At 42.6% G+C, this 15,011-nt stretch overlaps 1 protein-coding gene across 1 annotated transcript; it reads left to right on the forward strand.

Annotated features, from left to right (window-relative positions):
* Nucleotides 1-7,392: 7,392 nt before the first annotated feature.
* MTFMT (mitochondrial methionyl-tRNA formyltransferase) lies at nucleotides 7,393-13,387 on the forward strand (the record flags this gene model as incomplete). The annotated part of the gene is made up of 9 exons (XM_082291032.1): nucleotides 7,393-7,517; nucleotides 7,971-8,183; nucleotides 8,574-8,696; nucleotides 9,505-9,607; nucleotides 10,167-10,242; nucleotides 10,781-10,872; nucleotides 11,405-11,486; nucleotides 11,793-11,875; nucleotides 12,190-13,387. The coding sequence occupies 9 exons, from the start codon at nucleotides 7,393-7,395 to the stop codon at nucleotides 12,388-12,390; spliced, it is 1,098 nt and encodes a 365-aa protein (XP_082147158.1). The 3' UTR covers nucleotides 12,391-13,387.
* Between the last annotated feature and the right edge of the window lie 1,624 nt (nucleotides 13,388-15,011).

Consider the following 15,011-nt stretch of genomic DNA (forward strand, 5'->3'; position numbering starts at 1 on the left):
AGTTCACATTTTATAGCTAACCAGGCGTGCAGGTTTGCTCTCTGCTGCCAGAAAACCACCTGCTAGCAAATTCTTTGAGGAGGGGACTCTCAAATATGTGGTCCACTTTGTATTACAGAAAATATGGGTAAAGCTGCTCCCCGCAGTTAGGTGTGCCAATTACCTTCCTGTCCAGGTAACCTTTAGCTTATTCACATGGATCACCCCTTACAAAGGAGGAAATAAAATCTTGATGCCAATGAAAATAAGTTACAAGTCAGCTACACCCTAATAAGAAGTGGCACTTGAATGTGTTAAATCTTGCAGTGCAAGGCTTCTGAGTAATCATTCGCCCGAACAGGAATATTTGACAAGAATGTTGCTGATTTTCCCCTTAGGTGTTTCATAAGTTGTGGGCTACCTCCTGGTGTCTATGCACTGCAGGGATGCTGGAAAGCTGCTGGAAGTACTTCACTACTTCATAAAGTAGTGACCAACTGCCAAATCTTTCCACACATTGGAGGCCAGAACTTTGCAGGTACAACACAGCAGCAGAATGGACATTTATTGAGCATTAACAGGACATTTAGGTAAAATACTTTCAGGGAAACTACTGTTATTTTACAGATCTCTTACATCTAAATCACACTAACCAAATTAGTTTCATCAAAGCTACAAGACAAAGTGTTCTCAGGTCAGTGTGTCTACTCCAGTGGAGTCTGAGCAGGATCCAGAATTCTGCCTAAACCACCAATTTCCTCAGTAAGGAAACAGTGACTCCCACAGTTGGACTGGAAATGCTCTGAGGAGTTTGGATCTTCCAGCCTGGAAGAGATTGTTAAAGCCATCTCCTCCAGCCTCCCCCAGACAGCTGCCCTGCCCTGCTGCCCACATCCCAGCCTAGGCAAGTACTGCTCCACGAGACCAGCTGGGAGAGTGTGGGGATGTTCTTCCCCATTGCTCCCCTGCCTGCACATCTCAGCAGTAACTCTGCCTGCTGATGGACAGGGATAAGCCCTTTGATCCAGGCCTCTGCAACTCCAAGTGTGCACTTTGGTCTCCTATCCCTCTGAAGACACCCAAGACCCTTTTGAGGTTGCTTCCCATCTTGGGTACAACACAGGAAGCTCAAATGGGAGAGAGCTCATGCATTTTATACTCATATGGAAGGAGGCAGAAAGAACAAAGAACCCACTACCTCTCAAGAAACATTTAACTTGTGTTACTTTGAATTTATATTGACACCTGAACATTTTTGTAATTTCTTTCTTTTTGCAAATGGGATTTTCATACCAAAAGCTTCAAAATCTGTATGGTGTTGTGTATTTCAGGAACAAAGAGTCACTCACTGATGCTATTTCAAATCCTCCTGAGGATCTGCGGACTTTGGTAGCATTCAGTGAAATCTCAAGAAATTACAGAAAAATTAAATTACAGAAATTACAGAAATTACAGAAAAATGGCAAGTGATTGCTTTTTGCTCTATGCATTGATCCCAGCACTTAAATGGTAAAATCCTTTCTCATAATGGGAGCCCTTGGAGATCTGAGACCTATCACATGCAGAAGGCAGACCTGAGGGATTGGTGCTCTAAAGGTTGGCATAATCCAGCAAGGGGGCTGTGCCATGTGGGAACATGGGAACACACACATCCCCAGCTGCACGTGGACTCTTTCCAGTCAGGGCACAGCACGTGGTGCTCTGAAACCACCCTGTGCTTTCGATAGTGGGTTTTGTCAGGTCTGATATTCATGGCTGCTCACCAAGACACATGTTGCCCTCATTCTGCAAATGAGAAGTCTTTAGATACATATTATACTGGTGTACGTAAAGATGGAGAAAAATCTTTTGGAAATACCATCAAGTACAGCTTCTGTTAAGATGATAATGTCCCTCTGGGCTCCATACTCAAAACTCACTACACTATATGGGACAATGCATTTAGACTATCCCAGTCTTTCTAAAGTAGTCTCCTCTTGCCATCCAGACTCTTTCTCTGATGGTTATCTTATCTTAGCTGATAGCATGAAAATGGGTCAGTTATTCCAAATACAGTCTTAAAGTGGGATGTCCTGTCTTTGGGATTCATATAGGATATATATACGTCACACCACAGCCATGCAAATGGATGCTGTGGTTTATAAAGGCACATTAAGGACTGAGTTCCATTAAGGAACACAAGAAAAATCTTTAGTATTTAAAATACTAAGGCAAGAAGGCAGTCTGTGCTATTTTTTAACCTCTGTAAAGTAAAAAGCTAAAGAGCAAATCTGAGTTATATTACATATTTTCCTTTCACTGCTTTTATGAGCAGGAGTTATCCCAGCCTGCTTTTTACTTGCCATTCAGACAGTCTCTTCTTAAAAAGTCTGCCTTCATTTAAAATTTTCAAGGATTCAAGCCTTCTAACTGGAATAAATAAATAAGCCTTTCTTTACAGACAGCTATAAATTAACCCAGCAGCCAGTGCAGCAGGAATGCCCGTTAATCTCCGCTAACTCACCAGAAACGCGCAGTTCCCAGCAGGGAGGAAGCTACATTTCTTCTTTAAGCCCTGTCATCCGAAGACATCTCCTCCAAGCACCGTGGTAATACAAGGTTCCCTGTGCTCCTGCTCTGGGTATGCTACGAGCTGTGATTCATTCTGCTCCTGAGTCATGTGTGAAGGCCAGTTCAACAGGTGAGGTACACTCCAGCCCCTGAAAAAACACACCTCTTTAGTGGGACCATTTACAGCACGAGGTGAATGACCTTTTGCCAAAGAATGAGCTGTAGCAACTTCCAGTTTATTTGCTCAAGTTATTGGCATAATCAGTATTAAAAGAGCATGCTGAGTAGAATGACACTCAGTAATAAGTTACCCTGCAGTTAAAATAAATGATAATGTTCACTCTGCTTGGCTCAGTCCTCACTGCACACAGGAAGCATGTCCTGATAAAGCAGATATTATCCTTTTTTTTAATTCTTTTTTTCAATGAATGACCATTCTAAGGCTGTCAGAGCATCTTAACAGAGCAATCAACTTTGCAGGCAAAGGATGAAGCACCTGTCAGAGATTTTGCCATCCCCTTTTCACAGGTACTGTCAATGCCTGGCTAAGTCAATAGTCTGCTAAGAGGCTCTGATTTTTGTGCCAGCCACACTGGGAAAGGAGGATTCCTCCTCCCTGAACTACCTGATTCATGGATGGAGCTGCACACTGCAAAGCAAGAGAGATGTGGGCTTGGGGCACAGAGGTAGCACTGGTTAGCTCCAGCTAAACTGAGATGGTGGGCGTGGTATCCTTATGTTTGTCCTGTTCTTGCTGTTTTTCAGCTTGAAATAAAGTGTTCAAGGCCACGTTGGACAGGGCTTGAAGCAATCTGGTCTAGTGGAAGGTGTCCCTGCCCATGGCAAGGGTTGGAACAAGATGATCTTTATGGTCCCTTCCAACCCAGGCCATTCTATGATTCTATGATCTTTGGCATTGAAGCTTTGTTCTTGTGTGATTAACCCTTTGAATCCCATCTCATATCCAATCAGTTTCCCCAGGCAGCCCCTGTGAAATCTCACCCAGCAGACGTGTGCTCCCCAAACAGAGATGTCTCACTGCTTAGCCTCAGCCTGGCAGCGATTGGATGAGAGTTCAGAAATGCATCCCCAAGGAAACAGGAGCTTCTCCCTGCTGCTGGAGGCATGTCCAGCCAGGACGTCCCACCGCATAGCAAATTGTACTGTCTTTCCTTCTCGATTCCAATTGGATCTTTCTAAAAGTGCCATCACAGTGGGGAACACTTTTCTGGCATACTTGTGAGCATTTTGTTGCCAGGGAAAAGGTACAGGGACAGGACAGTAAGTGATCTCACAATAAAATCCTCCTGTGCAAAGAAGACACCTGGCCCCTGCAGAACAATTTCTAAGTAGAGGGATGGAGACACTGGCCATTGTGAAGGGGTGACTGTAACATAAGGATGGTGACTGCAAAGCCCCAGAAGGTTTCTTTTCATCCCAATTTTCTACATGGTTTGATGTATATCTGTCTAGGGTCAGGATGCAGGTAGGTGGCTGAGATACATTTAGGATTCAGCACAATGTACATGGAAATAAAACCAGTTCACCACTGGTGAGAGTTGGCTCGTGTTCCCAGTAATCCTCTCCTTTTCCAGAGAACCACAAACATGCTCAGGAGTGCTCCTCTCCAGCAAGGGTGTGAGTATTTGATTTTGTGTCTCCCCTGACAACACTGGCACTGGTTAATGGGAGATATCTTTTTACTTCTTGGAGACACTTTCAGCGTCTTTGGCCAGGAAGCAAAGTGGAGATAAGATCTGATTTGTGTTCTATTTCCTCCTCATATTTGTCTTCACTACTCTTGAGAAGAATTTGTCTGACCTTGGTGTTTTAATTTTGCTTATCTTTTTTGATCCCTTCAGTGTCTTTAACCTGAAATGCCTGGTTACAGAATAACTAAACATTCAGGGTTGTTTTTTTTTTTTTCTTTCCATGTACAAAAGCAGAGTACAAATGCAGCAGGAAAGCCAGATTTTTTTTTTTTTTTTTTTTTTTTGGTGAAATAATCAGATAGTTGCTTTCACTCTGAAAAAATTTATATCAAAATAAATCTTCAGTTAAAATTCACAAACACTGTGTCAAAGGCATAATAATGAATAACAGCCATAATGTGTTTGAACTGTGGTGTCATATCAGAGCCAAGGATGAATTACGTGGGAGCAAGTGTACTGGAGGGAATTTAAGTCCACTTCAAAAACTCACTGCAAATGAAACATTAATTACTTCATGCGTAAGTCTGGCAAAAGCTCAGCATGGAGTTACAGCATTTCTAGGAGCATTAACTACAGCCAGAAGTGAGAATCCATCTCCAGGGCTTAAGTCCTGGAGGAGCAGCAGGTGAAACTCTACACATGGCATTAAGGACATGTTCAGTGCCTGGATCTGATACCTGGAAATTAACACCGAGCAGCTGGATCCTGGGTTCAAACTCACAACTTTTGGGCAATCCAGATACACATGTACATCCCTGGCCTTTCTGATGTGTTGGTGATACATCCAGGGCTTCACCCAAGACCTCAGAGAACTGGTATTTGCTGTCACCACACAGAATGTCTCCTTCCAGCCGTTCTTCCAGCAATTGCCCTCACTGCCTCTGGAAACTCCGAGTATTTCTCAGATATTATGACATCACATTTTTCACCATCTGAGATAAGGCCTGAAATTACACTCTGCGTTGAACACTGCTCCTCACTGTTTGGGGCCTGACAGCCATGAATGCCTGTAATTACTTAGTTATTGTGCAATGACGAATTGTTCCCTGTTTATGATAAGTCAGACTGTTCGCTTTCCTTTCTTTCCAAGCCACTTTCCAGCATGAACCACTCTGGGAGCTTTAATCCCTTCTCAAGCACAAGCCATTCCCTCATCCTTGCTAGCCTCTTGTTTATATTTTTATTTATTTTTACTATAACCTTTCATTTATGCACTGAGATGAGGTGACCAGAGTTGAAGTGTCCTGCCTGTGACTAAACCAAGGATTTTCATGGGACTCTCCAGGTAACAGAGAATTTTAAGGTTTTTTGAGCATTTGATTTTTACATACTGATTAGGAAATTACCTCAGTATTTGGTAGTATATTCTCCTTTTCTCAGGGTGCAGGAATGTAAGCATCCCAGTTAGGATGGCCTAAATCTTTTTTTTTACCTGTAACAGCAATCTTTCATTACTTTCTCTTTATTAGCACCACTGGAGACAGTGACATCTTCAATGTCTGAGAGAGGAAAACCCTAATGATGGACCAACAGACATGACAAAGGGAAGGAATATACACAGCACTGCTTAGTATGGCACAAAATTTCACTTTTTTTTTTGGACCCTTCCCTCATGTATCTGACATGAAATTCTGCCATCCATTTTCCAAGTAATTTACATCTTTTCACTGGCATATAGGACATTTACAGATTCTTACACTCCATGTTGCAGAAATTCCTAGTGTCAAAGATTGTAGGATAGACTGTGATTTAGATGTTCAGGGAATTTGTGTATGTGATTTACTTTAAAAGCTACACAAATAAACCATCTTCCCATGGGGGGAAAGAATGTACTTAGCAGAATGATAAAATATTTTCATACTTATGTTATGGGAGGAAACAGTTATTTAAGTGGTGATTCTGACCCCATAGTTTACAAGAAAGCATTCTTTGAGTTACTGTCACTGTTAAAATGAAGCTGTCCATGGTGGCGGAAACTAAAATCTGTTTTTCAAATGGTGTCAGAGCCAGATCAGTGGCTGTGGGGTCAACACCCCTTTCAGTCCCTGACGTTTTTCTGTGTTATCTTCACAATGAGGCAGCACGGACAACTCCTGGTCGGGGTTAAGGGGCCATGGGTGACACCACCCAGGAGCATCGACACCGTGGGGCTGGAGCCGTCAGGGCAGCACAGACCCTGGGGGCTGCCCTGATGGCTCCCACCACCCCACACCAAGATCACAGAGTCACAGAATTGTTGGTTGGAAGGGACCTCTGGAGATCACCCAGTCCAACCCCCTACCAAGGCAGGGTCAGGTGGAGCAAGTGACACGGGTGCACGTGTCCAAGTGGGTTTGGAATGTCTCCAGAGAGGGAGGCTCCACACCCTCTCTGGGCAGCTGTCATAGTGCTCTGCCACCCTCAGTATAAAGTTCTTCCTCATGTAGAGATGGAACTTCTTATGTTTTAATTTATGGACACTGCTCCCCATCCTGTTGCAGAACACCACCAAAAAGAGCCTTGCACTATCCTTTTAGCACCCTAGGAGATATTTTTATGCATTGATGAGATCCTCTCTTGGTCTTCTCCAGACTAACCACAACATAAAGACATTAAGCTCTTAGAGAGCATCCAAAGGAGGCCACGAGGATGGGGAAGGGTGTGGAAGGGAAGCGGTATGAGGAGCGGCTGAGGGCACTTGTCTGTTCAGCCTGGAGGAGACTGAGAGACCTCATTGTGGTCTTCAATATCCCTCCGAGGGTCAGCAGAGGGGCAGACACTGCTCTCTTCCCTCTCGTCGATAGAGACAGGACCCCAGGGAACGACATAAAGCTCAGTCAGGGGAGACTTAGGTTGGATGTCAGGAAAAGGTTTTTCCCCCAGAGGGTGGTCGGCCACTGGAACAGGCTCCCCATGGAATGCTCACGACCCCAAGGCTGCCAGAGCTCAAGAAGCGTTCGGACAACGCTCCCAGACACCGGGTGGGATTATTGGGGTGTCCTGCGCAGGGCCACGGGTTGGACTCGATGATCCTTGTGGGTCCCTTCCAACCCAGGTTCGCCTGCAATTCTATGATTTTACGATCATGGCGGCACTGCCTCAGCCCTGAGGGGCGGCCCCGCGCCGGGGCGGATCCCAGTGCGTCATCGCCGCGCGCGGCGGGAGCCCCGCGATGCGGGCCCGGGTGCTGCGCGCCTGGAGCGAGGGCGTGAGGGCGGCGGGGCCGCCATGGCGGGTCCTGTTCTTCGGCACCGACCGCTTCGCCGTGACCGCCCTGCGAGCCCTCCGGGCCGCCGGGTATCGCCCGGGCACGGGGGAGAGGGGTCCCAGGAGAGAGGGGGTCCTGAGGCGAGACGGGGCCGGGAGAGAGGGGTAGATGAGACACGGGGGACCGGGACGTGAGGGAAGGAGCTTGATGGGGGGAGATGGACCCTGGGGCGCGCGGAGCCTGAGGGGACACGGCAGGGGCTGGAGAGGGTGAGGGAAGTGCTGGGCACAGAGGGATGGGAGATGACGGCTAGTGATGAAGCTCAGAGGTTACTGAAGGATGAGGTGGAGTCGCGCGGGAGGGACCGTGGGTTAGGCAGAGAGGGTGGCAGAGAAAGGAGGGAGAGGGAGCCTGAGCGTGGGACAGGGATCAGGATCACAGAGACTATGGGGATTGGCACAGGGGCATATCGAGGGGTGGAGGTAATCCAGCCCTCGCCTCAGTCTGCCTGCATGACGCCTTCAACACCTTGTCCACTCCAGGGAGCCCAGCGAGGACTCGCTTGTGTCTCGGCTGGAGGTGGTGACCCTGCCTTCCCGCCTTCCCGGGGACCTGCCCGTGAGGAGCTGTGCCAGGGAGCTCCAGCTGCCTGTGCACGAGTGGCCACACACGGGACCTGTGGGGCAGTTTGATGTGGGTGTGGTGGCGTCTTTTGGACGTCTCCTAAGCGAGGACCTCATTCTGCAGTTCCCATAGTAAGTGTGGACAGTGTCACTGTTCTGTTAGCAAAGCTCCACTCTAGTTTTGAGGCAGCATCTGTGATTTGCATTAGGTGAGGTCAGCTTCCCTGGGTTCATCTGCTTAGCCTGAGCCCTGTTGCTGTCATTGTGAAGTTCAGTGTTCTTTGACACATGGATGTAAATTTATGAGCAGAATGTGTTTGCCTTTATTCCTCACATCTCTCTTTCTGTGTTTGGCGAGAAACTGAAGTTTATGTAGTGTGAATTTTCCTTCAAGTGCATATTTAAGCCAGTAACACGAGAAGGTATGAGCAGATAGTAGTTTCACTGTAATATATGTTGAAGATCCATTTACATATGTTTCAGATACCATTCCTATTCTAACTTGTAAACATTTCATTCCAGTGGTGTGCTGAATGTCCATCCCAGCTGTCTCCCACGATGGCGTGGTCCTGCACCCATAGTCCACACAGTGCTTCATGGTGATAAGGTGACTGGAGTGACAATTATGGAAATAAGACCAAAAAGGTAGGTTTGGTGTGCTTTGCAGACCACTGTTGCTGTTGCCTCTCGGGACTTTAAATCATCATTGCTGAAATCATCATTTAACTCATTCTATGTAATCACAAATTTTTTTAATGGGCGTGTTTAAAGTTTGAAACACTTAGAAATCTTCATCTGACCATATGAGATCTGCCACAATTACAGTATTTTAGTAAGTGTGTAATTTGCACTCCAGGCTTTTTCTCTAATTATTAACTTTACCACAGGGAACAGACAGGGAACAGTCACACAGCTTTGTCAATAGACTTGGTATGATAAACTGAAAAGGTCTGTTTTTCAGACTTCAGAGTCACCTGTAACATCCTGTAAGTGGACAGAGGATAAATTGCCTGTCTCGGCATGAGAGAGATTATATGTTTTAATTTCAGTCCAAACTCTGGCTTAAAAGGCTTGTGAAAATGCATTATCCTAGTTACCTTTTCTTTCTTAAATGCTTGTCTAATAATAGATCTCAGGAAAGTGTGAAACAAATTTCCTCTGAGTATTTCAGATTGTTTCTTCTGAGATCTCATGTTCTGAACTGTAAATTGTATGTTCATATCAGGCTCAGCTTGCTGAGGAGAATCTTGCTGCCAAGACAGATCCGATATTTTCTTCCTTGTGTTGTCTTGTGAACCAAACATTTGATAATGTGAAATGACATCTGAAAAATAGTTTAAGAGAAAATAAAAAAGGGTAGTTAGTAACTGAGCTAACATATCGAATACAGACTTTTGAACTGCTAACTGAGCTTCAGCTTCTCTAGTATGGTTGTATGTTTTCTGCCTTGCAGGTTTGATGTAGGTCCAATTATTAAGCAAGAAGAGGTTGCTGTTCCTCCCCGCTGTACGGCACAGGAGCTGGAAGGGATGTTGGCAAAGATGGGTGCAAACATGGTAAAGTCCTGCCAGCTGTGTCACTTCTGACTGGTACTTTGCTTTTAACATGTGCAAACAGAATTCTTACTAATCTTGTTCTGAGCTGGCTTCAAGTTTAAGAGGAGAATGATGTGAAGCTTGGTGTTTGTTAGCACTTTGCCTTGCTGAGAGGAGAGCTCAGTGGTCTATGATCAGCCGTCAGCCTCAGTCCTGTGTGTTGCTGTTCTGTTTCTATTCAGTGAAGAACCCAAATGCTGTCTATGGAAATAGTGCAGGTTCTTTCTTTTAAATGAATATCTGCTTTTTTATTTTAATAGTCAGCTTTAGTCCTGTTCTGGGATTAATATCAGAGAAGAGATCATCCATAAAAAAATCACTTGTGTTTTTTAATTGTGATTCAGTGGGAAGGATGTCTTTACTCTGTGTGTGTGTGTATGATACACATCTTCTGAATATACTGAGCCAATTTTCTAAAAGCTCACCGGACAGTTTCACTGTTGAAAAATTAAGTTTTACTTTGCTTATTATTGCTTAAACTTAGCTTGGCTAATACTCTGTACAAAATTTAATTTTGCAGCTGTTAGCAGTTTTGAAGAACTTGCCTGAAAGTTTAAGAAATAAAAAAGAGCAGCCAAAAGAAGGAGTAACATTTGGTAGGTACACATTGTTTTTAATGTGACTTGTTCATTTTTTCCTTTATCAGCTGGAAAACTTAAGTTTCCTGCCATGCTGGGTTGTATTTCTTTAGATTAATTTCTAATATGCTCTTTTCACTGCCTTCACTGGCTTAAAAGAATCATACAGGAGGAAAATGCTTCAGAATTCTTCAGACTTAATTTTTTTTTCCAGTTACTTGTACAATATCAAAATCACTATTGATGTCACAAAATCTGAGTTTGTTATTCTTCATGGTTGTCATGCAGACAGAAGGATTACAGCCATGCTTGTAAACATGTTACAAATTTGCAGTGCAATGGATAAATAAGAGAGCAACTGAGAATAAAATATAAATAATCCAAATTGAGGGTTTACAAAATCTTTTCTCCAGTTGTTGTTTGAGGTACCTTAGCTGGATTGTGGACCCACTATTGGTCAGGAAAAACTGAGGTTTAAAATAGGATAAAGTAGTACAGCTGTTTGCTAAGATGCAAAACAAAATAAGAAGTCTTCTAATTTCTCTTTTCCCCCTAGCTCCTAAAATCTCTATAGCGAAGAGTTGTATAAAATGGGAAGAGCAAACAGCTGCACAAATAATTCAACTGCATCGTGCAATAGGGAGTATGGTGAGACAGTGGATTTTTTTGAACTTTTTTCTGTCCTATAGCATGGCTGAGTTTGGCGTAGATACTTTAACTAATCACTAAACCTCAATTTTAGTTGTTTTAGCCCCTGTAACCTAGCATGTGTTTTAAAATCCTGGTAGTTTATCATTAGAGGTGGAATTAACGTGGAGGAGAATTTTCATGGACTTGATCCTATGTGTGAAATCAGCTCAAAAATTTTATGTTGTTTCCTTAACTCAGATTTTCCCTCGTGTTTGAGAAGGTTTGGAATGCTACAGTGACATCTCTGCATGACAGTAAACAGTGCAAACAACCACAGTGAAGAGCTGTTGTAGCTAATTGCTTAACTCACTTCTGCATATGCTAATGGTTTGAAGAAGAACAAGGAAAACAAGATATGATAAGGAAAATCTATCTAGACATACAGCTAAATTTTCTGTTAGTGTTATTATCAGAGGTATTTTGCATAAGGAGAAAATCAGACAGTTGCCTGGAAATGTGAAAATATTCTCAATGTGTCATCTGTTTCCAGTTTCCTTTGCAGACACTCTGGAAGGGTACTACCATTAAACTTCTGGATTTTGTGGAAGTGGATAATATCCCTGTTTTTTATGGTATTTACTCTTAAATTATTAAAATTTTAAACCATTTTCTTTAGGAATCTTAGCGCCATGTGGGCCAAGGGGTGTGACTGATCAGGGCTTAGTGAGTTCATGGATCAGATATGGAGCAGTGCCAAAGAATGACTGTTCTGATTGTTTCTGCTCATTTGGTTATAATAAAACACAGAATACAATAACGTATTTTTTAGCAAAATAGTGACTCAAGATGGTTATCATGCTTCAAAAGAACAGAAGAGGTTCAAACCTTTTCTGTACTTGTTGGCATAAAAATGCAGGATGATCTTTCTTTGCTTTTAGATCAAATACTAAATGACTGTGGAGTTGTTCCTGGTTCAGTGCTGTTTCATAAAGTTTCCCAAACACTAATAGCTCGCTGCAAGGTAGGCTTTTCCCATTTGTTTTATATTCACTGCCCTAAAGATGAGGTTTTTAGTATTTGCGTGGTGCATAACTTTTGTCTTAATTGTCTGTTGTTAGTCTCTGTACTAGTTTAGATCAGCAACAGATTTTTTTATTTAATACTGTGAACTTTTAATTTCCTCTAACAGGCTTTCCACACCTGCAAGCAGGAATTCGACTTACAGACCTGATAACATTGAATAAAATGAATTCTGTAAGCCAGCCTATGGGAGCTAAAGATAACTTTAAACATGGAAGAAGCTTACTGCCTTTTTTTGTTTGTTTTTATTTTTAGGAAGGCTGGGTTGGAATCAAAACAGTCGTTTTAAAGAAGAAGCTTACAGCAGTTGACTTCTACAACGGATATATGCACTCTTGGTTCCAGCAGAATCGAAGAATCGTTCATGAGGAATGCAGATTTCAAACACTCAAACTTAGCATGGCAAAAAAGACTCTGAAAGAGAGGGGAATATTGGCACAGGATATAAAGCAGTAAATGTATTTTTTAATGTCTGTAAGTTAATGGTAATATAAAATATTTCAAAGCCCACCTATAACATTCAACTTAATTAAGGGATTTCTTCCTATAGTGTTTGATCTTACTGTCATCTGCATGTTTTCATTGTGGGTTCCTGAAGATACTTCTCTTTCTCCATCAGGGAAGAGAATCTCCATGAGTGCTGTAGATATGGAATAAATCCCTGTTTCCACTGTTACGAAATAAATTTATTTTTATACAACGTTTTCAGGGGTGTATTGAGGACTTTTGGTATAATTTTCTTCAGGCATAAGTTTTGGACAATTATTTTGATCTGGAAAGACTAAAATCCAGTGCTTTTCTAATGCTCACTGAGACTTAGACTATCTAGTTTGGTGGTATTGTGGATCATAAAATTCTTTTTGTACCCCTGCATTGAGGTGAATAATTTAGCTGGGAACATTAGAGAATCTTTTCCTGTCCGTGATGATTTTCTTCCTTCCCTGTTCTGTTTTCATATCCTGGGATACGTCCTGTTTAAAATTTTTGTGCCCTCAATCCAGAAAATTTATGTTCTACTATTTTACTTTCTGACAGAAGAGATTTTTACCTGATGAGGAGTTGTTACCCAAGATTTTCCTCAATCTGTCTTTGTTTAATGGCATATACAAGAAGTATTTCATGTCAAGAACCCCAAAACTTGTGATTCTTACACTTTTTTGTCTTGTAAGTAGTAACATAGCACTGAGTATAACAGCAGAGAAAAGACGACCATATCTTAGGAGCTGTTCTAATATTTGCTAACTTTTTCCTGCTTTTCCTGAGTTCTGCTGAAGTAAAAACAAAAAATCTAGAAAAATGTGTCATATCGTAAGGATTAAAATGTTTGTGAAGAAGCATCTGTTAAAACAGCTGCTGCAGTATTTTTCTTCTATTGCCATTGGTCCATCAATTAATTATCTCTGACAGGTTTTCCAAAACACATGGTCCTCCAAGAAATCCAAGCCTATGAATCAGAGTCAAAAACTGGAAACAACAGCAAGGTGGAAGTCAGGCTCCTGTGGAGAATTCCTGTTGTTCCTGACCGCAGACTCAGTGCAATTTGTGCTGCAGAAATTCTAAATCTGGCAAGTTTGTTTCCAAGAAAATGATGTATTTTTGTGTTTTGCTCCCTGATACTCTTTGCAAGTGAAAGTTGTGGAGTGATTTTGCTTTTACTCTGTTCAGATCAGTCTATAAAGGTTAGTTACTGCTTTATGCCAATAGAAGGGTGAGCTTTTTGTGTGTTTGGGGGGATGGTGGGTGGTTTGGGCAGTTTTGTGGGGCTTGATACATTGCTATATGGCAAAACCCCACCACCGCAATCTAGAGATAATTTTAAGCACTAATGATAAAGAATTTTGGACTTAGGAGAAGTGTTTTGGTTAACTGGGACTCAACTTTTCAGATGTTTCAGATCCCTAGGCACTGGAAAATGAGTTCTGGTTCATTATAACCTGAGGAAAATGAACAGTGAGGTGTGACTCCCACAGAAAGAATACAGTGCCAAAAGTTCAGACAAGAGTCCAGGTTGAAAGCTTTTAGATAACCAAACTATTAAATCAACAGTTTCTTCCTAGCAGTGACTTGAGGAAAATTCTTTTAACTCCTCTGTGTATCTTTCATCCTCAGTTTTAGGTCGTGCCCAGTGTGAGACGTATTGGTGGCAGACAATAATTATCTGTTTCTCACTAAAGCATAAAGCAACAGGAAGAGTTTCCCTGTGTTTTTGGGAAGTTGGAGGTGGCATGTGCCCAGAATCCCTGTAGATGGAGCTCGCTGCATCCCTTTAGGGTGAAAACCAAGGACAGCTGGACCGAAGATGGTGAAAATCTGGTACAGAACGTCTTCAGTTAGTTGTTTAATAGTGAATAATGTCTAAACCATATTGCAGCCAGGATCCCATGTACTTGTAACTTAATCTTTTGATCTGTGCAGAGTTTGCTTTAAGGCTTCTCTTGCTTTCTGTGAGAGAGGTTATAAAAGATTAGACAGTTCTGTGTTGTTTAACAGTTAATGTCTTAGCTTTGTATATGCACAACTTTATCCCAGTCATTTTACGGAGCAAAAGAAGGTAAGATTAATTTTTTTTTTTATGGAGAAGGTCTTGCGCATGCTATTTTTGGCATGGTAGAGAAGTTTTAAAGGGAATTGGTGTTCCCCAGGCAGCTGTTAGCCAAGATGTCTCTTTGGAAACTTTGCTTTCACCTGGCTCTGCAGGGATTTAACTCAGTAAGTAATGAAAATCTGATTATTTTTGCAGAACAGACAAACCAAAAATGGGGCATTCACTGATGAGGTGTGGAATAGCATGTCAGGGTTGACTCTGGAACACAGACATGGTGATTTGATCCCCAGTACCACTGTTGAGGTTGAGTACAGCTATCCTGGCCATTGGAAAGGGATCTTAGCAAAATAAAACAGCTGTTCTCCTCTCAGAGGAGAGAGGGAAAGCAACAGAGGCATTCACAGACCCAGTGTCCAGTATAGCTCAATTTAACATCACTGGGACCAAATTACTGGCAGAACTGCAAAATGTTTGGGCACCAGAAGGGCTCTGGTGTTGGATAGGGATGATTTCATCATGGGTTTCAAATAAA

This window comes from Coloeus monedula (genome assembly GCF_965178545.1).
Source record: "Coloeus monedula genome assembly, chromosome: 14".
NCBI lineage: Eukaryota > Metazoa > Chordata > Aves > Passeriformes > Corvidae > Coloeus > Coloeus monedula.